At 22.5% G+C, this 23295-nt stretch overlaps 4 protein-coding genes across 4 annotated transcripts; 2 read left to right on the top strand and 2 right to left on the bottom strand. All coding sequences in view use genetic code 6, as the record gives it.

Annotated features, from left to right (window-relative positions):
* Positions 1 to 811: 811 nt before the first annotated feature.
* On the bottom strand, positions 812 to 979 carry TTHERM_00653990 (hypothetical protein; the record flags this gene model as incomplete). Its single annotated transcript, XM_001013951.1, has 1 exon — positions 812 to 979. One exon carries the CDS (start codon positions 977 to 979, stop codon positions 812 to 814), a length of 168 nt encoding a protein of 55 aa, XP_001013951.1.
* Positions 980 to 2183: 1204 nt separating this feature from the next.
* Positions 2184 to 2489, top strand: TTHERM_00654000 (transmembrane protein, putative; the record flags this gene model as incomplete). Its single annotated transcript, XM_001013952.1, has 1 exon — positions 2184 to 2489. The coding sequence occupies one exon, from the start codon at positions 2184 to 2186 to the stop codon at positions 2487 to 2489; it is 306 nt and encodes a 101-aa protein (XP_001013952.1).
* Positions 2490 to 6789: 4300 nt separating this feature from the next.
* TTHERM_00654020 (ABC transporter family protein) lies at positions 6790 to 8847 on the top strand (the record flags this gene model as incomplete). Its single annotated transcript, XM_001013954.1, has 2 exons — positions 6790 to 7263; positions 7525 to 8847. The coding sequence occupies 2 exons, from the start codon at positions 6790 to 6792 to the stop codon at positions 8845 to 8847; spliced, it is 1797 nt and encodes a 598-aa protein (XP_001013954.1).
* A 335-nt stretch (positions 8848 to 9182) lies between these two features.
* TTHERM_000654019 (transmembrane protein, putative) lies at positions 9183 to 22506 on the bottom strand (the record flags this gene model as incomplete). The annotated part of the gene is made up of 25 exons (XM_012797191.1): positions 9183 to 9293; positions 9380 to 9608; positions 9663 to 10545; positions 10596 to 10965; positions 11193 to 11733; positions 11810 to 11900; positions 11953 to 12598; positions 12661 to 14619; positions 14853 to 15941; positions 16000 to 16918; positions 17065 to 18001; positions 18059 to 18181; positions 18244 to 18573; positions 18629 to 18810; positions 18873 to 19070; positions 19127 to 19454; positions 19507 to 19578; positions 19627 to 19861; positions 19914 to 19969; positions 20020 to 20291; positions 20351 to 20717; positions 20771 to 21264; positions 21341 to 21582; positions 21636 to 22153; positions 22197 to 22506. 25 exons carry the CDS (start codon positions 22504 to 22506, stop codon positions 9183 to 9185), a joined length of 11502 nt encoding a protein of 3833 aa, XP_012652645.1.
* Between the last annotated feature and the right edge of the window lie 789 nt (positions 22507 to 23295).

Raw genomic sequence — 23295 nt, 5'->3', positions numbered from 1 at the left:
TCAGTTAAGATTTTTTTAATTTTTTTTTTTCTTTCTTTCTTTTTAATGTTATTTAATTTTAAATAGAAGAATGATTAGTTAATATATTTATTTTTTATATAATTTGGAATAGAGAAGGGGCGTTGCCAAAACAGAACTAACAACAGGTTGTTTTAAAATGTATGATCTTTTTATGTGATCTATTTGGTTTTTAGTAGATTTTTTGCTTTTAATGTTTTCTTAGTATTTTTTTTGCTTTTATGTTTTTACAACCTGTGCTGCTTCTTGGGGGGATACTTTATCTAAAGAAGGTCTATTATGAAAAATAGTTTCTTTTTTAAGCTGGAAGCAGTCTTACAGTAAAAAATTTTTATGTTATGAACTGCCAGGTAATAGCGAGAAATTACTAATTAAATAATAATCAATATAGCTGTTAACAAACAGTGAATTTCATTATCTTGCTCCTTACATCTAATTCATCTCTCTCTTAGAATGAGTCTTTATAATGAATTCTTACCAAAAAAAGCCATTGATATTAAGTAATAGTAAATCTTTCTATTCCTTGAGCAACTAACAGAAAAGAGTGTGGGAGACGCGCTCATTTAGCTGTAATAACCGGTTTTTTTTTTGAAATTTACAGCTAATCAAGGTGCATCTCTCCGGGGGGGGTTTTCTTGTATTGCCTTGAATTCAGCACTCCGTACAAAAGACAACCCAAATACAATTGCAAGCTCACGTCAATGTATTTGCCTCTTAGGATACTAAAGAATTCACATGGGATTCGAGTGCAGACCTTGCCTATTCTTTTATATATAGAATTTGGCAGACCCTGTCAATAATTGATAATGCTTTCGAAATTAATCAAGTTATCGAACCCAGGGTCACCCTCAAAGGATCTAATAATAAAACGATTTGCATCGATTTATTTTGGGTTTAAGTCAATTTGGAACGGGAACGTATCCAAAAGACTGGTCTATAAGCACTTTACTTCGTGGCGCATGTTTTTTAAATTAGTGAATTCTATTCTCCCTCGAAATGCCCTTCGTAACCTCTGAAAAGCAGAATTCCGTTTGGATTGCAAATAAAAAACTTGTTTGTTTTCTAAAGCTAAACAAATTAGCTTTTTTTTCTTATTTAATTAATATAATAAGACTTTTACTTCTTTACCTTATTTCTTTAAAATTAATAATTAGTAAACAAATTATTACTTTTTAGATAAATAAATTAGATTATTTTTTTACAAACTAACCAAAACTTTTTTTATAAAATATTTTTTGATAAGCATTTTTAAATATTTTAAAATAAAATATTATCATAATCATTTTTAAATATTTTCATAAACATTTTATATATTAATTTTGTCAACACTTTTAAATAATTTTTCATTATTTTTTAAATACTTTTATTTTTTGTCAACTGAAGTTTGACATTAAAAATAATTGTTAGTATTTTAAATATTTTATTTACAAGTAATTCATAATATTAAAAATAAATATTCATTTATATTCCATATGGAAATATTAGTTTTAAAGAAAGAAAATGAGTGAATATACAAAACTCTAACGCATTTTACAACATTTAGCAAGAACAAATAAATAATAATTATATGTATGTAATGTTTTTATCTTATTTTTTTTGATGAAAAACCTTAGAATAAAAGTATTAAAATAGCGGGAAAGCAAATAAAGAATTCGCATATTAATTGAAAAAATGTATTTTTCTTGTAGTAAAAATATCAAAATGAAATATTTTTAAGTTATAAACAAGATGATTGAATTTTAATAAACTAATTGAAATATGGTGATTTTTAGTGAAAATAAATTTATCTCTCAAGTATATTTTATTCATATTATTTTTAAATGTGTAAAAGAAATTTGAATAACTTATTCCATCGTTTTTGCCGATAAATTTTGTCTAGTGAATAAATAGTAAAAATTATAATCTGATCAGCAAATTATGTCTTTGTTTATTTTATTTAGAAAGGCTAATTTTAATGAAGTATCTTAATTATTAAGCCTAAAAAGATGAAATAGCATACATCAATTTAATAATGAACATAGAAAAACTAAATTTGTGTGCAAAATAACAATTATCCATTTAAGCCTAGACGTCTTTATAACCATAAGCAAAAAAACACTTCTTTATAATTTTAATAATTATTAAAACTAATAGAAAAAAAATTAAAGTTAAAAAATAAAAAAAAAATGAAAATTGCTGCTATCCTCCTTTTAGGTCTTGCTGTCCTTGCTACTACTTCCGTCTTTTTGCTCTAAAAGAAGAATGTTGAAAACGTCTACTCAGACTGTGGTAAGCTCATTGTTAATGACTCTTTCGGAACTGCCGTTTAGAACATCTGCCCTGTTGAATTTGTCTTACAAATCTCTTTCAAGACTGAATATGGATATGAAACTTATGAAACTGGATGCCTTTAACACAATGAAGTCGCTTTGATTAAGCGTCAAGTTGTCGAAAGCAGCCAAGAATATGAAATTAAGAACTTAGAATGTTGATAATATAATTTTTTAATATTTAAAAATTTGTCAATAATACGTATACATAAAATGTATGTAGTTTGATTATTATAAAATATAAAATATCTCTTAAACTAAAAACTTAAAGATTGTCTAATTTAAATTAATATTTATTATATTAATACAATATTTTTGGTCAAATTATTAATTATTGCATTAGTCTTTTTGTAAAAACTCTTTAGTTTAGCTAAACAATTTATTTGACAAAGAATTGTGATAATTTTTTTAAAATAATATTTTTCAGTAAAAGAAATAGCATTCACTGCTATATTAAAAAGATGAAATAATATTTTGTATTCAAAGTAAAATTTTTTTGATATATTTAATTCTCAAATTAAAAAAATTAATCGCTTTTATAAACCCATTTCATTATAAATAACTTTTTAGTACTCATAAGAAATTAAATAAACCAAAACCTTATGAAAAACAAATGTATGCTAAGTTATAGCCTCACCTCAACTAAACAGTTAAACATATTTTAATAAAAAGATTAGCAGTAAAACATTTCTAAATTTATTTATTTTAGTAAATAGCATTTGTACTTCTTTACTAAGAATTTTCTACTTCAGCATCCATATTTAAAAGAACTTATGAAAAGTGTTCTACAAAAACAAGAATAAAATAGAGGTTTATTTTTTATATTTTTCGGATTAATGACTAATTAATCTTTTTTGTACAGAATTATTGAAAAGAAATTTTCTTATGAGGTCTTATCAGATTAATTTGATAATCATTACGTAAAATTCTGATTAATTTTGCATTTTTAAAAAAAATAATATTAACAATTTGTATAAAAGATATTTAAATTTTTGATTAAGAAATCTTATATTCTGTATAAATCTTATTTACATTTATTTATAATAGTAAAAATAATTAAGGCTAACTGGATAATTTTTAAGAATTAAATTTACTATATATTTACTTAATTCCAAAATTAATTATAAATGATATATACACTAAGTTTAAGGATAAGTATATCTTTGGAAAAATAATATAATCATAATACTTTTCAGTAAAATTTTCTGTTTATTATAAGCTAAATTTAAAAAATTTAGACTTTCAACTTTTTAAACTAAGTATAAATTTATATTATTATATTATTTTGTTCCTTGATTTTTGCAAAGCTGAAATAAAACTACTTTTAAGGGTCTGATTTAATTGATTTATTTTAAATTTTCTTTTGTTATTATTTCAAATAAAAGTATTAATTAATATTTTTACAAACCTTAAAAGTCTAGTAATAAACATTTTTGATTTGTTGCTAGTTCATATTAATTTTGATATTATGTAGTCCATCTGCTTTAATGAATCCTAAATAAAACTACTTTCAAATATTAATTGATTCTTTAATTTTTAATTTTAATCTATATTTTTCCTATTATTTAAAATAAAATTGAAATATTAATATTTTCTTTTTAAAAATAATATTAAAAACTCTGTCTTGCAGCTAATTAGTTTTTTTATTTATCAGTAAAGAAAATAAGTATATTTTATGAATATCTAAAACTCTACAAGTATAAAAAATAATTTAGATAAATAAATACTAAGGTAAAAAATAAAATATTTTGCATTATGTAAATTTTATGAATATATTTTTATAAAATTTCTTTCATAAAACAAAAAAAAAAAATAGGGATTTTATCAAATCAAATTTTTCATAATAAATTATTACTAAATAAATTGGTTTAAATTTTTTGCTATATCTTATTAAAGATAAAGAAATATTTTGGAACACAAATTTTTAAATTAATTAAAGTTGTTTTGACATTTATTTAAAATTGAAAAACTTAAAAATAAAAATTTTTGAAAAAAGTGATAAGAAGCCAATCATATGTTTTCTTAATGATTTTTAGGCTTATTAATTTAAAATATAAATCTACTAAAATTATAATTCATTAAATTTAAATAAATTTTTAAAGTGTTATTTACAAGAATATTAAATAATAAAAATGATTTTAGTAGAAGTGAGTTAATTTTAAATATATTTCTCTTTTTGATTTTTACTTTTAGAAATATTATATTAAAAAATTGTAAAAAAGATATATAAATTAAAAGATTAATAGATTATAAATATTTTAATCTCAAATAAAGTAATTAGAATTTTCATAAAAAAATACCTTTTAAATAGCAGCATAATTATCATAAATTGTTGCTTTTAACACAAAATTATTTTTATGATATTTTAAATTTAACTACTAATTTAATTAAAGAAAAAAGATATTCATTTTTTTTTAAGTACTCGAATTTTTATATTTTTTCTCTAAAGTAATTAATATGTCAAAAATATTTGAAATCCTTAGAGATAAATAAATTCTATTTTTATAAAAATTAAAAAATAAAAACAATTTCTTTTTAAAGATTTTTAAATGATTTTAAATATCCTCTAAATATATCTTGATTTTAAGTAAAATAAATCTGCTTCTTAAAATTTTTTTAGAACTTAATAAAATTTATTTATTTATCAAAATTTATATCAAAATAATTATCTGATTTAATAAAATTTGAAATGGATATAAAAACTCTTCAATTAATGCCAATTATATATTTAGAGAATATTAAATTTATTATAATATTTTATTAGTATTTGAAATTTAAACTTTAAATTAACATTTTTTTCAAAAATTTTTAAAAAATAATATCTTAAACAAAAAATCTTTGTCAATATTATTATTAAAATTAAAATAAATGGTTAAATATAAATTAATACAAATAATTATAAAAAAATACATTTTTCTATTTATAATTAATATCAAATTGATAAAATTCATCATTTTATAAAAAATAAAATATTTTATTATTATTTTGTTAAAAATCTGAAATTTATTTTTAAGTCTGGATTTTTTAATTTAATATAAACACTTGTCACATAATATTAAATTAAATATTTGTAAAACCGAAAAAGGAATACTAAATTGTTGATAAAATCAAAATTATGGAACTCTTGACTAAATTTTATTTTCCTTGAGTTAGTAATGAATTAAATAGTAGGGGAAAGTAATAGTTACTCGATATGTATTCACACTTAAATCTATAGTAACTTAATAAATAGTAATATTAGATTAGAATATAAATTATTTAATAATTTTTAATTTTATAAAAGCAAATAAATAAATATTGATTAAATTTAGATTATTTTAAATTGGCTTCCATAATTAGTGATTTGTAAAGAAAAATAAATTAAAATTAAATTTTATTTATAGAGTAATTGCAAATTATGATTTAAATTACATTTAGCTATGTATTTTTACAAATGAATTAAAAATATGAGGTTTAGCTTCATTAAATTTAATATTATAATATTCTCTATAAAACTATTTAAAATTAACATCTGCAAGAAATATTTTTATTTTTTAATGTATAATTTTTTAGAAATAACTAGGTTAAAGTGGGACTCGAAAAATTAAATAGTATTAAGATTACCTCTATTTATTAGTTATATGCATACTATAATAATTAAATGACTATTTTATTACTAATTTACTAATTTAGATTTTTTCCAGAAATTTTTGTTAATATTTTTTAAATAATTAAAAAATATGCAGTAAGAAACAGCTTTAATGCAAATCAATCAAGGTTTCTATTATTATTTATATTTTTATCAAAAAATACTAAAAGTTCTAAAGTTATGACTCACTTTAGAGTTTAAAATAAACTCTTAAAGGAATTCTAATAAGTTGAAGAATATTTCTATTTTAAGATAATGCGTGTTACCTATGTAATTTAGTAATTATCAATTTACAAAAGTGTTAGTATGACTTATTATTTTGTAGTTTTTTAATTAGGTTTGATATAGACTTGATTTATTTAGAAGGTTTCTGCAAAATTAAATTTTAACTTAATTTAATAAGCAAGTAATCATTACTTGTAAAAAATTAAGAATGTAAAAAAAAAAAAGGGAAAGTAAAGCAATTAATTTACAGAAAGTAAAAGGAAATTAAGAATTTTTCTCTAATTTTTGAGTAACAAGAAATTTGTAAAAATTAAATTTTAATTCAGCAAAAATAAGATGTAAAATAATCTTGTAAATAATTTAATCATTAATAATATAAGATCATAGTTAATTTCTTAAACAACTAAATAACTCATTCCTTTCTATTGATTACTAAATTAAGATTAAAAAAGAATTTTGAAGGAATTTCCTGATTATTTAATATTAATCTAATAATAGGTCAGAAACATTAAATGGTGTTATAAAACTAAATTTTGTATACATTTTTATAATTAAAAAAGTTTAAATAAATTAAATAAAATTAGATTTTCAAATACTTCTTTAAAAAAAATGACAGACACATAAACTAATATAAATTAAATCTCTCCTATCTAAATGTAAGAGAAAGGAAGTGGTCCCGTTGACATAAGTTTTAAAAACATCAAATATTCTGTACAAGTAGGAAAAACTTAAAGAGATATTCTTAAAGATTTATCTGGATTTTGTTAGAGTGGTACTGTAACTGCAATCTTGGGAGCCAGTGGTGGTGGTAAAACTTCTCTACTTAATGTTTTATCAGGTAAAATAGTGAATGGAGGAAAAGTTACCTTAACAGGATAAATTATGGCCAACGGACATGAATTCAGCAATGAATAGTTCAATAGATTTAGTGCATATGTCATGCAGGATGATATCTTAGTTAGTTGTCTAACAGTAAGAGAATGCATTTAATTTGCTGCTGACTTAAAATTATCTGGCACAGATGAATACAAGCTAGAAAAAGTGAATGAAATGATAAGCTTATTGAAACTCACAAAATGTTAGGTATTTAATTAAGCACATTACTTCATTTTTCTTTTTTATATTAAATATGCTAAATTCTATTTAGAAAATTCTGCAAATTTAAAGAGGTTATATTTATTTATTAGTGTTTATACACTTATAAATTTTTCCTATTAAATTAATTTGAGGCAAATAGATTTTAACAGTTTTAATTTTAATTAAGAAATATTTTGGAAACAATTTACATTTTACTTGAGAAGATAAATTTATTTATTTATTAATTAATTTTATTTATTTATTTAGAATGCTCTTATTGGTAGCAAGCTAATCAAAGGTGTTTCAGGAGGTGAAAGAAAAAGAGCTAATATTGGATGCGAATTAATTACTGATCCTTCAGTTATTTTCTTAGACGAACCTACAAGTGGTTTGGATTCTTTCACAGCTTACATTGTAATTAGTATTTTAAAGGATTTTGCTAAGTTAAAACAAAAAACTGTCATTATGAGTATTCATTCACCTAATACTGATATTTGGAATCTTTTTGATAATATAAATTTGATGGTTTAGGGTAAATTCATTTACTAAGGACCAAGAGAGTAAATTATTTCTCACTTTTCATAGATTGGTTTCTAATGTCCCAAATACATTTGCCCTGGAGATTATTTAATGTAATACATGACTCATTCTGAGAGAAATGATGCACTATTACCCTCTTTTTTGGAAGGATACGAGATGTATCTTAAGGATGATATTAACAATACTATCGATAAAAACTTATTAAAAGACGACATACCTTTAAAATCAACAACAACTAGTTTCTTGTTCTAAGTTAGCAAAATAGCAAAAAGAACATTCATATCTACTAAACGTGATCCAATGTTACTCAAATCTCGTGTCATATAAACTATAATTATCTCCTTATTTATTGGTTTAGTATATCTAAATTAAAATAAAATCACTTAAGACAGTCCTATCCGTGATGTTTAAGACAGAATTAGTTTGCTTTTCTTATGCACTCTTAATATGTTCTTGAAATCTATGAGTGGTGTTTTGGTTACTTTCCCTAGTGAACGTGAAGTCTTCTTAAAGGAATGCAATTCTAAATATTATACAGCTCATGCCTATATTGTAGGTCGTCTTTTACTTGAATTTATCCAAATTACTATTTATCCTATTATCAATACGGTAATTATTTATTTTATGACTGGATTAAACTAGTAAGAAGCTTCTCTTTTCTTCTATTTCTTATTGGTTTCAATAGCTCTAAGTTATTGTGGAAATGCATTAGGTTTGTTATGTGGTAATCTCTTTACTGATCCTCGTACAGCTGTTGCAGTACAACCACTTCTCTCAATTCCTTTTTATCTTTTCTGCGGGTTTTACAAAAATAGATAAGATTTTGCTTCTTGGATTGGGTGGATTCAATATTTATCCCCACTCACATACTCCACTGAAGGTGTTGTAACAAATGAATTTTACGGAATTACTGGTCCTATTGACCCTGTATAATAAAGTAACTATAATTTAGGTAAATGGAATTGCTTGGGATATATAGCTTTGCTTTTCGTTGGTTACCAAACTTTAGCATTCATAATCTTTTACAATAAAAGAAAAGTTTTATAATGAGTAATTAAATTATAAATTGTAAATCGAAAAAAAGTAAATAAAATTAAAAATAATACTTTATATTAAATTATCTAATTAATCTTATCTCTTTAATGTAATTTCAAACAAATATTTTATATCATTTGTTAATTTCCTTTAAACTAAATTTTAAACTTTCACATAATTTAAAAATAAATAAATAAATAAATAAATAAATAAATAAATAAATAAATCAATCAATCAATCAATCAATCAATCAATTTATTCTACAAAATTCTCAGAAATCTGGCTAAAACATTAAATAAAAATTAATAAATAAATATATATATTAATAATAAAAATTATTATGAATTATTTCAATATAAATTAAATTCAATATTCATGTATCTCTAAATGTTTCCTAAAACGCAAACTAAATTAGAAAACTGCTTATTTTTTGATAGCTTCTTGTAAAAATCTTTTAGTTCCTAATATTTAAAAAATTTATATAAATTATAATGTACTTATTCGATTTGATTTGTGATAACAAAAAAAATTTTATATCTGAAATTACTTATTTTTAAAATGAAAGATGTTGTAAAACTAACTATTCGTTGTTATATTCTTATTTAAGTTTATCTAATTCTTAATTAATTTGCTAGAATATTGCCTTAGACTATTATTCTTCTGTGTAAGTTGCATACTTTAAGTTTTTAATTCTTTAGAAAGATAAAATATCTCCTTAAGTGAAATTAATTATATTGAATGAGAGGATGCATCTTCTTTTGACGTCTATTGAATTTCTAGTTAAAATTCAAAAAATTAATTAAATATATTAGAAATAAATTTGATTTTACTCTCTAGATTCTCTACTAGATAGATTAAATATTTCGTTCTATATAGGCTATTCATTACTTGGATTTTTATTTAGTATGGTTGCTTAAGATTATTGAAACTCTTTTTTTATTTAACATTATTTTTAGGTATTAAATTATGAAAGTTTATCTTTATTTAAAATAGAATGTTGAACAGAATCCATATGGCTTATTTACTACAACGAAGGCAAATTAGAATTTAAATTTTGATTAACTTACGGTGGTATATAACTTTTTTGTATTTATTTAATTTAGGTTTTAATAGCAAATTTAGTCATATCTAAAAACCCTGTTTTACTTTATTTTTTTTATTTACCTTATCCTAAAATTTTTTAGCCAATACTTACTCTTCTTTCCTTTTTACTTATTCTTTTTTTAGTATTTTTTACAAATTATTTTCCTTGTAATTTAACTTGTAAATCGTTTTTTTATTAAATTTTAGCTAATTTATTTTTAAATTTTTTGTAAATATCTTTTAATTTAAAAAACATCTTTTTATTGAAAATATGATTCTCAGATTATAAATGTTCTTGTAATTTGTTGTAAATAATTTTCTTTTGAATTATTATCCTTAATCTTTTTAATCTCTAATAAGTTAATTGCATTTTATCTATAGCAATTTAATATTTTTTTATCAAGGGTTGTAGCATTTTTTAAGTTTTCAGTAAAAAATGCGATAATATTTTTTTAGCAATGAAAATAATGAAAGCGAGATTAATAATTGCAACTAATATGTATATTATGATTTAAGAGGCTTTTGATTAATGATAATTATTTAATATTATACCCAGTGATATTGTTAAACAGCACACAATAGATGATATAAAATCAGTTTTATTTAGATCTGGTATTAAATAAGGTTATTCTATTTTAAAAAAATAAATTTAAATGAGAGTTAATTTTAAAAATAATTACAATTTAATGAGAAGCACATCTACATAAAAACAATTGCAAGAATAATGCAACCTTTTACTATAACTCTCTATTCATAAATATTAAGCACAAGTATGATCAATATTTTCTAAAACGTTTTGACTATCTCCCACCAAAAGCAATTCTCAGAGTATTCATTATATAAAAATCCAAAGGAAAATTTCATACTGATAGTATGTAAACTTCTTCTTTTAATAACCAAAATCAAAAATTGCAATAAAGGTATAACGACTGCCCATAATCCAAGCAGAGGCCAAAGTAGCATTACTTGTTTTTTTTAATGATTCGAATCACACTCGATAGATGTAAAAAGCTTCACATAATAATCTTCTCCAACTTAAATACAAGAAATCTAATTAAAATTTAATAAAAATAAATTAAATTTTCTCTCTACATTTAATCTTATTTGTATGTTATTTTTTATGATATTTTATAAAAAAACATTTTTTATTTAAGATTAAAAATTTAAAAATTAATATTTATCTTTTTACTGTTTTCATAATTTATTATTATTTTCATAAAAAATTTAATTTTTAAATTAAATTTAATAAGTAAAATTTAATAATCATAACGACTTACTGTTCCAATAATAAGATTGACCATAGAAGGTAGATTAGCATACAGGCAGTAATTAATAGCACAAACAATAATAGATAGATTCATTTTTGTTTTCTAAATGCAACTTTGAATCTATAAGCATATAAAAAGGCAAATAATAAAGAAAACTATCTATGCATGAGAAACAAAAAGCCTATAGTAAATAAGATCCACGCTCATAAAATGCTAAATCAATAAACAATCTTAAGCATATAGAACATTTTCTAAAGGATTTCCTACTGTTTTATATAAGAAGTTGATTTAACTAGGAATATCTATCCTGAATGTACTCAGACATGAAATAATCTAGAAATAATTTATTAGTATCTTTATATATAGATTTGATTTGTTTCTCTCTTCAAATGAAGATCCGAAATAGAATAATTTCATTTTCATCAGGTATTCAGCATAAATCTTCAACTTAATGTAGTTTATAGATGAAAATACCACTATAGCTATTAAAGCGATTTATCCTGCATTACTCAATATGACAAATACCCAATTATAGGTTACTTGAGTGCAACTTGTATAAATTTAAAATTCACATAAATAAATTAGGTTAATATTCAAGTAAATAAAATTTTATTAAATAAATTTACTCAGCACAACTGTAAGTATTTACTCTCTAGTAAGGTTTTATCCAGTACTGAGCTTTCAAATCACAATCTTCACAAAAAGCTCCTATATGACCTATATTTACGTTATTATTATAAAAAATTTATTGTATTTTTAATAATTTTACCTTCAGCGCAAGCATTATTTTACCAAGAAAAAGTTTTTTTAAGTGAATCTAAATTCTAATCTGTAACATTTAAATCACCTAGACAATTCTCTATTTTATTTCTACATTCACTTATATCACTTGATTGGTTATTTTTTCTCCAATAACCTTAAGGTATCAAAATGATGTTTTTATAGCAATAAGCGTCACTTATTGGGCATTTATGGCAAGTCTATGATTAATATTCTAGCGAGTATGTCTTTAAGTAGCAAGTTTAGCAAATATCATATTTTCCATCTTGCTTTTAGACTTTGGTACCTGGCAAACATTATTCTGAAATTTAAAATGAAAGAGGAAAATAGTAATTATCATTCATACCTATTAATTTTTGAGTTTTTACTTCATAAATCGGTAATTTTATTTTTGAACAAGTTAAATTAACATGAATTAAAGACCCAAATGTTCCAAAAATTTACAATTTTTTTGTTAAATTAAATATTCCTTGATTAAATTCAATTTTCAAAGGCTAAATTAACACATTTTATGAATTTGAAGTTGTAGAAATTTCTAAAAAAACCTGCTCTAATTCTTCTTTCTCATCAGAAATTTTAGTGAAATATTTGAATTGTTCGTTTCTTCTTCCAAGTAAATAAATCACTAACTCATCCTAAAATTAAAAAAAAAATAACAATTAAAAATATAATTAAAGGAAAATAAATAATATTTAACTTAAATATATCCACTTTCTAAAATAATTTTAGAATTTTTTTGGAGTTATTCACCTTTATACATAACTTACATTTTCCATGGACCCACTTCTATATCTGGTCCATATTAATTTGCTATATTTCTATAGATTGTTGTATATTAGTTCATATTAGGATACCTTATATTAGAGTGGAAAGCCCCACTAACTTTTTTTGCTTGATTATACAATATTAATGTTGATAGTATCTCAACATTGTAAAGAATTTTATTATTGCTACTCTCTTGATCTTTTTATTCTTATTTGTTCTCTAAAATACTATTTTATATTTAATCGAACTCTCCGTCATCATTAAATATAGCACCTCCATACCCTTCTGCTAAATTATTTGTAAGTGTGCTATTTTGAATTTTTATATAAGTATTTTTGGCATATATACTTCCTCCATTAAAAGCTGAATTATTTTAAAATTAGCAATTGTCTATAAGTATTTATTATATTTCAGAATTTTCAATAACTTTATATTCTTCTAAATACCTTGCCTTGCGAAGATTCACAAAATCGCTAACTGAATATAAATTATTTTAAAAAGCTATAGATAATTCTAAATTTTTCATCTTGTATGTTTTTATACTTTGTACTATTTATTTTTCAAATAAAAGTCTTTATTTTGTTTAAAACTACTACATAAGCTTCTATTAAGAGTATTAAATATTAATTGCTCCTCCATTCTTTCCTTAATTATTAAAAAATTGATTTTTAGTAAGAGTGGCCACCTAAGACGTCAAAAATAAAGGCCCTAAAAAACAATCAGGACAAACCATTTTTTAAAATATTGATTGATTTATTTAGATTATATTGATTGCATCAAGAATAACAAGGGAGTTCTTTACTTATTAATAATACTTAGCATCAGAAATAATATTCAAATAATAGTCTTACTTTTTTAACAAAGTCTCAGTCATTTCAGAATTTTTCTCATTTTAAAGACTTTTTAGATAGTACTCTTTTAACCTTTAAATGTTTAAAAACTTTGTTTGTTAGATAAAAATTTAATTAGCTTGAACAACTTCAATAAAAGTCTAGAAAACAACTATGTCTTAGAAAACACACTCCACAGCGAAAAAAGAAGTGAAAAATTAAAACTAAACTAATGGTTAATACAGAACTTAGTTGATGAAGATATTTTAATCTATAGATTATTAAGGTGAACTTGTAACAGATACCTCTTTGAATTCTACACTCTTTAAGTTCCTAAAAGAAATTTATGATAATTCATTTAATTTTATGTTATTAAGATTATTAATAATTTTTTGAACTGTTTTTGCAAATATGCTTAAATCATAAAATATTTGCACTTGATCTAAAATTAAGAAGCCTTTAGATCCTGTTGCAGAATCTATGTTAATTATTCCTCCATTAATAGCAAAATTGTTAGATAATTAGGATTAATTTATTAATACTGCTACTTTTCTACGAGAGTAACTCATACTTAAGAATCCACCATTTTAATTTGAAAGGTTGTTATCTGCATAAACTTGGTTTAATTAAATGTCAAGTTAATTCTAATTTCCAGATTCAATAAATATTGCTCCTCCTTCACTATATTTATTTTCTAGTTGAGCAATATTATTTTTAAATTATGAGTCATTTAGTCTTAAAACAGCATCATATCTTGGTTACCAATAGATTGCTCCTCCTTTTTAAGAAAAACATTAAGTAAAGCTACATTTTGAAATTTTTAGTAACTATGATTAGCAATAAAAAGCTCCTCCTTAAATTTCAGCCAAGAAATTAGACATATCTATTTATTAGAAATTAGAATTTACAAAAGAACAGTCTTCTATATAAACTTCATTTGCTATGATTATAAATTAGCTATATCCTTATAAAGCATTGTTATTATTAGCGGTAACATCTTTTAGAGTTACTTTTGATTGTTCTGAATTTATAAGAATACCATTGGAAGAATACTTAAAAATCTATTAAATATAAAAATTTGCATTAATTTAATAAATAAATTAATAATATAATTCTTTTAAAAATCTATCTTTGAATAAATTTTTTTTTAATTTTAAATTAAATTTAACTAAAAATTTTAATTTTTTCAGATATAAATTAATTTTGGGGGTTTATTTATATTTAATTGATGATAAAATAATCAATTTTAAAAATTAGGGAGTTCTAAAAATTTATAAATAATAAATTGTCTTACTTTTTTAAGAGATGATAAATTGTTATTTTCCAATTTTGAAGATCTGATGATTACATTAAGGAAAGAGTGAGATGTGATAGAAATTAAATTAACCTCTTCAGATTAATCAAAAATAGATAATTAATTGTCTTGTGCTTAAAAATTTTAAATATTTACACTTACTAAATTTTCATTATTTGTAATTATTTTTATTAAACAAGCTTAAATTAGTAGCTTTCTCATGGAAATATTTCTTAAAAGAATATATTAATTCACATTCTCTACTAAAATTTATGGATATCTCATATTGAGACTTTAGTCACCTTACTATTTAATATCTAAGGTATTGATATTTACAATATTGATATCATTTATAAGCAGAAACTTAGAATTTTCATTATTACAAATTACCATTCTATCAACATACAACTAATAGATTCTTTTTATTGAAAACATATTTTAAAATTGGTTTTGTTGCAAAGTATTATCACAACTTAAGTTGATTCCTCTTAAATTCACTTTACCAATTTTTTTTGTCTACCCAGTAAGCTCTAAAATCAAAGAACCATCTCTACTCATTAAATTATTTTATAAGTAAATATCTAATAACTAAATTAATATTTTGTCTGAATTAGCTAGTGTGTTATCTTAATCATAAAATTCATCAATTATAGGTTCCCATTATTTATCAAACACTTCATATTCTGGATCATACATTATTTTGCTTTGTTTTTAAGGCAAATAAGTGAATATATTTTAGTTATTTAATGTGTTTTTTGTCAAATATAATGTTTGAACCCAAATTTTATTAGCTTAAAAGATACCAAGCTTGATATCTGTACTAGTGATGTTATTTTCTTAAAATTATATGTTTCTTTTTTCATTCCTAATGAATGTTTAAATCACATAAAAACAAAACTAAGATTCTAAGAGATTTTTTAATATCATGATATCACTCCAAATAGAAATAACAGCAATATTTATTTTTTAATCTAAAATGAAAAATATACTATTTTAGCCTAGATAATTGTTAAAAAAAAGGCTATCCTTAAAGGTTAAAAATATTTTTTATGAAGAGAATCTCATAAAGCTCGAACCCTTAAAAGTATTCTGTTAATAATAAAAAAATAAATCAATTTTTAATATTAAATTTCAAAAAAATTATTACATTTTGTATGCACAAATTATCTAAAGTAACATTCAAATTGTCAGTTTCATCAAATCTTTATAAGTCTATTTAATTTTTCATCTCATAATATGACTTTTAATACATTTTGATCAGTTCAAAGTTTTGATATGTAAAGTTAGTAAAATTAGTATTTTAGATTGTCAATTATTATTATAAATTAAAAATTTGAAGATCAAATAGATTTTAGTAGAAAATATTAGGGCCTGAAGGGTTAGAGAATGTAGTGTTGACTATTTATACACTTCTGATGTATGGTGTATCAAATATAAATCCTGTAGGTTTGAAGTCTTCAAGCAGAAGTTTCCAATCTATTCTCTAAATGTTAATATCTGTAAAGCCAACAAATTTAATTTATCTTCCAAGCAAAATTTTTCTTCTCTGATCAGTTTTATCAGGATTTGCTGGATCAAATGTTTGAAGAGTTAAGACAAATTCTTTGAGCGTGAATACTTTTTGCATTAAATTGCTTTCTATAATGATATTTTAAGAAATTTAGCACTCACTACTACTAGGAATAAAATTCAGCTTCACATCTATTTTTTGTAATCCTATTTCATTGTAGATAACGACTGCTCTTAAAAAATCAACTTCATTTACAATTACTTTATCCCAATTAATTTCATCAGCTCTTTGCAAATTATAAGGACTACTCATTAAACCTTATCCAATAGCACCTTCTTTTGAGCCACAAGCAACATAAACTTCTATCTTTTTTTCATAGTAGCAGCCAACATCACCTTTTTTGCATAATAAACATTTTTTATTTTTTTAGTCATATCTCCAATGATATTCATCACTTATTTTAATGCCCTAAATATTTTAATTACATCCTAAGCACTTAGCGCTATATAAGCTTAATGGATTATTAGTGAGTTTATAGTATTAGCATCCCTTACATCTAAATTTATTTAAAATTATTTTAAAAATTGAAAATTTATTATTGATTTCAAGATTCAAATTGATAAGAAATCTAGATGTTGAATTCAAATAAATTTTAAGTTTTCTTTTACAATAAAGATTTTAATAAATAAATAAATATTTTACGAAAGAGGGCAAATATAGCAGTCATTATGTTCTTCGTTGTAATTGATCATTTAATCAATATTCTTTATAATTTATTGAAAGTAAAAATCTGTAATGTAACCTAAGATAGAGCTTATTCTTTTCATGATACTAACTTTGTTGCAACTAAGACATTTGCTTTGCTTTTTATATTGAAAACAATCTAAGCAAAATTCACCACATTAAATGCTAACACATTTCTTTTTATTATAATCAAAATAATAGCTATCTGTACAGGAAGTGCATATCATTCCTATATCGTTACCTTATAACTAATTTAGCCTTTATAAAAGAGAATTTTATGGTCTCATAATAGTTAGTTACCTTGTGAGGTTTACAATATAGTCACCCTCAAAACAAGATTAACATCCCTCAGGACAATCTTAGCATCCCCCTTAAGTAGGAATTTAATTATTTTCACATACTGTACACTAAAATAAGGTATCACTTTGGCTGTTGTAATTATAGCATTTTGAGCACCCATATACTTATGTTTTACAAAAAGTATTACATTTATATGTGTTAAAATTAAAGCTATAGTTTTAAAGACATTCTTAACAAGTAATGATATCATAAATTGGTTTAATGGCTAAGGTACTTGTATTATCAGTAGGGTAAACTATATACAGTAATGGTACTTTGCAATAACTAAAATAACTGTCAAGATCATCTTTTATAAATTAATCTAACTTAGTACAAAGAGTAGCATTTTATCCTTCCTAAAATGTTATTATAGAAGTTTATTAATTACACACAAGACAGCCCTAGGCATAGGTGTAACTTGGATTTGTGTAAAACCATTAATTAGTAGTAAATGGTCTCATTTCATAAATAACATTTTATTTTGTTAGAGGTGTATTTGATTCAAAAAATATTTCATCCAAGCAATCTTCATATAGCTTTTTCACACAACTTATTTCTAAAATAAATTTAATTAAATTCAATTTTATTTCGCCAATTAAAAAAAGATATTTACAATCAATATTGAAAATGAACCCATCTATACATTATACACATTTCTTGATCTTCAAAAATCCTGCTCCAGAATAAAGAGCTTAATTAAGATCAAACAAATTTGTAAGATTATAGTTTTGATTTCCTATTGTAATAATTGAAGATTTTATTAACTAAATATTTAATTTAAAAAAATATTCTATCTACCCCAACTGCAAATATTGCAATTATCACCACATAATTCACAACCACTAAAATCTAATTTTAAAACTAATCTTTTGTTATCTTCACACTAATCACACAAGAGTCTATACTGTTCTTCAGATAGCTTAGAGATATCTAAAGACTTTAAAGTAATTTAATCTACTGACCAATTTATTGTCTGTAAATTATAAAGTCCTCCATAAAAACAGGTTAGGCATTAGTCAGGGCACTTTTAGCATTAATTAATTTTGAAATCTAAAGTGAATCCATCTTAACATTTTAAGCAAATAGATTATGAGCCTTTTACTTGACATGTTATACATCCTGGTAAACCTTTTGTTTATCATTAAAAATAAAATTAAAAATATCTCTTTTGATAATTTTTTACACTTATTAGAAATTAATTATTTATCATTTTAAAGTGCTTATAATGTATTTTAGTCATTATTTAATTAAAGGATAACAGTTTCTTCGAATATTTTGGCAGACCTTATTATACCTTCTTAATACTTAACTATAAAATGGTAGCAATAAAAGTAATCTTATTTGTACACAAATTGTCTTCCAGGCCTAAAAATAAATAATAAAAATATTTATTTTAAAAATGTAGAGGAAATAATTTTAAAATTTACGGATACAACGAATTTATGTCGCATTAAATTTAGATTTATTATTTTTAATTAGTTTTAAAATTTAATTCATAAGTTTCTTACTAGCTATTCAAAATATTAACAAGGACACAGTACTAGATTTTAAGATCGTTATTCCTATAAAGTATGTATTCATCTTAGCATTAAGTGCACCATTTACTATTTACACATAAATAGCAGCTAAAATAAAAAACATTAATAAATAAATTAATTTAAATTAAATTAAATAAAATTACCCCTAAGGACATCCATTAATAGGGATATAATTAATGCTTAAACTAAAAATAGTTAAACTGCTATCTTTATCATGATTTAAAATTTCATTTTATTCCTTTAAGCCATAACATTTATTATCGCCTGGCTAATTGTAAAAACGAGGACATGACTGACAAACGGATTTATCCTCTAACATATTTATGCACCTTCCTGAAGGATGAGTACATTATATTTTAGGATCGTTATTATAGTTATCTAGATCGTATAATATACAAGGGACATCAACATTTTTAAATTTTAAACATTGGTTTGATTTTAATTTAAACTGGTTAGTGTAAATACAAGCCCCTATATTAATATTTGACAATTAATGAATTTTTTATTAATATTTTATGCTTACTTTATCTTAAATCAAGACACGTGCCTTCAGGACAAGCTCTACAATTTCTTGAATCAAAATTTTAACAAGTTCCTTTAATTACAAAAAAAGCTTAAAAAATATTTTTTATGATTATATTACCATCAAAAGCCATACAAGTACTTGAACCCAAAATGTTAAAATTTAGACATGGTTATGTGATATTTCCAACCTGTAAACATTGACCTTTCTTGCACATTTTACATTTTATCGCATCAGCAATTGTTAAGCAATTTTATTTTTCATCTGTACATATTATATCATCAACCATTGGTACACATTATTTTTTTCCATTTGGGCCTACTTTAAGACAATACTCACCTTCAATGCAATATTACTTAAATTTAAAATTATTAACTAGGATTATTACTATCTAAAATAAATATTACTGCATCTTAATCAGATGTTCCTAGATAAATACATGAGCCAGTTTATTTTTCAACTCCTAAAAAATAAAATAAAATTATTAATTATAAAATTAAAAAAAATAATTACCAATAATTTTATTATCAATGCTGATTTTTTCACAGAAATAAGTGTTTTTTTAATTTCCTTTTTTTGGATCTTGCTTATTTTTACTACCACCATTTTGCTTCTTGGAAGATAGAATTCTATTACTTTTTAAAGTTTCAGATTCTTTATTAACGAATTATAGTATTCTAAAGCCAAATGAATCAAAATCAGACTCGTCTGGTGGTGTATCATCTTCTGAATTTGAATTATCGCTCTCTTGATTCGGATTTTTTGTGTTATTTGACAGACAATGCCTAATTTAAATAAAATGATCAAAATAAAATAAAGAATAATTTATGAATGTAAATTTTACGTATTTGCACATAGAACTGCTTCTTTTTTCATATCCCTTTCTTCTAAGCACTAGGTGTCCAAACTTTTTCCAACAAAAAATACATCAAAAGGCTAGCAAGTCGATTCTTTATTTAAACAATAAGTATTATCACAGTAAATAGACTTTAAAGGATCTTAATATAACTAGCAATTTCCACCATCAAATGCCCTCCCTATGAAGTTAAGGGAGCTTAATCCAGGTTAACTTATATTATTACCTGAAGCATCCTAAAATGTGTATTACTTAAAATACATACATTTAGGCAATGAAGATGTAGAGTCCTGATAAAGACAAGACTAATTTGTAAAATCAGAAACACACCTCATAGATGACATGTTTTATTTATCTATTTACAAAATAATTTATTAAATTTTTATAATTAAAATCTAAAATTAAAACCTATGAATTATGAATCATATGAACTACATGTTTAATCTTACAGTTTTACCTATCTACTTTTATCTTTATTATCTAACTAAGCACATAACCAAAAGATATTCGATCCCTTACTTTTAGTTTAAATACAGTAATCCCCAAAACATTCAATTACTCTTTAAGGACTTGATGGATCATAAGAGTTTAAACAAATATTTGTAAATATTTTACCAAAATATTAATTATTCATTTTCACACATTTAGTCTAACTGTAGTAAGAATAATACTTTCTTTAAGTTTAATCAGAGTAGAAATCATATTATCTAGAGGTTAGTTTAGGAATACAATATCCTGTAGCACATGCTATTGCCCACTCTTTGTCATCGCTTCCGCAATATCTAAAAAAGCCATAACTTGAAATTGTATTTTGCTATTTTTTAGAATCTAGTTCTAATGAAATCTTTACACACTAAGATAAATATGATTTATTTAATATCTTGCAATATCCAAAAGCACATCTATTTATTTTATTTAAAATAAAAAAAATGTTAATTTAAACTAAAATAATAATTAAACTATTATTTTTTTATTTACGTAAGATATTTATCACTGTCATATGTTATACAGTTTCCATTAATATCAGCTCCTTTAATTTTATCTCCAAACTAATTTTCATCTAAGTTTACACATAAAAACTAACCTTAGTATATGGTTCGAGTTAAGTCTTAATACTTGCAATAATTTGTTTTATAATCAATTTCTGAATCTTAATAACAATATTTGATTTTTTAGTAGTACTTATCTTTATAAACACATTAATTGTCTTCTGTTTTACCCTTATTGAATTTTTTAAATATCACCAAAAAAATTCTAAATAAATAAAAATTACAATAGGACCATTATCCTTACTAGTGATAGATAAGCAATAACTGGTTGATGATTATTGATCAATACATACATCATTATTAGTATCAGCAAAGCAAGATAAAAATTCTACCTATAACTGCTCATTAAATTTTAGGCATTATGTGCTAGTAGCCTAACCAATGTATTTGTTCTTATTTTACATCAAAATATTTTCTTTATATTATATTACATTTTAATCCTAATAGTCAAAATATTATTCCTCCTAAAGTTAATTTAAATCAACGCATTTTTTTTATTCACTTTTATCAAGACATAGCTATTTCTAGCATCCTTTTATACAACAGTAGGAAATATCATTAGCTTTATCTTTGAAATTTGATTGATCGACACATATTTAATCACTTGTTCTCATCTAATAATTATTACGTTTACCTATCATGTGAGCAAATAGTTGATTTGTTTAGAAAGTATGTTTCTCATAGATAAAACATGCTGATGGATAAAGTTTTATATCACCATTTAAAAATGACTATTTTAATTCTAAAAATGATTAATTATAAAATTACAGTTATTAAAAAATTACCATCATATTTTCCATTTTATTTAAGAACTTCATCTCCTGTTTTAAAGCATGTTCCTTTTTTTTGACCTGCAACTATATCATTTTTCCACATAATATCTTCAATCAAATCAATACATATACCATTTAAAATGCAATAACTAAAATTAACTTCGCATTAGCATGGATCTTATTAATTTGGTTAATTTGGTAAACTTGGTTAAGGAGGAGGAGCATCTTTACATTTACAGCAATCCTAAGCCTAAGTCTAAGCTTAAGCAAACTTATCAAACTCTAAAATTAAATATAAGAAAATAAATATTTTTGCATACATTTTATTATTCCTTCAAATTATTACTATTAAACAGAATTTTTGCTAATTATTATTACATAAATTTTTTTCAAATAAACTATGTAAAAGGAATGTAATTAAAATAAATATTCCCTTATCAATTGCTTAAAAATTATTTGTTTTCTACAAAATCTAAAAACTTTTTATAAATATTATGCATTTTTTAATTTTTTAGAGTACTATGTTGTTAACTAGATAAGCGAATTCTTTGTCTATAAATAAATAATCTAAAAATATATGATTGCTTATTAGTATAATAATTTAAGTAAATTAAGATATTAAATATTTGTAATTATAATTATATTCTTGTATAAATTTTAAGGCGTATTAATTTAAATTAGTATGCAGATTTTAATAGATAAACTTATCCTAATGACATCACATTAAACAATAAATTTATTTATGATGAGAAATTCTTTTAGAACCAAAAAAATAATGTATTTATTTTATATTAGAAATATTTTCATACATTTTATGCTTCATCAAATAATTAATGTAAATCTTCCTACTTTCTCACACAATTAGATTTTCACTTATAAACATTTTTTTGACTAATCACCCACTAATGATGAATTAAATTTGGGGTGAAGGTAGATAAAAAATAGAAAATTTACAATATTCATAGATTAAATTTGAATTTTCAATTATCTTTAAAGATATTTTTATAAATTAAAAATTTAATTTAAAATAAAATAAAATAAATTTATTCAAGCAAAATTAAAACCTTGCTTATAATTATAAAATAAATTTATTTAAATAATACTTAAAAGC

This window comes from Tetrahymena thermophila, assembly GCF_000189635.1.
Source record: "Tetrahymena thermophila SB210 genomic scaffold scf_8254667, whole genome shotgun sequence".
NCBI classification, from domain to species: domain Eukaryota; phylum Ciliophora; class Oligohymenophorea; order Hymenostomatida; family Tetrahymenidae; genus Tetrahymena; species Tetrahymena thermophila.
This window is presented reverse-complemented; position numbering and strand designations above follow the sequence as displayed.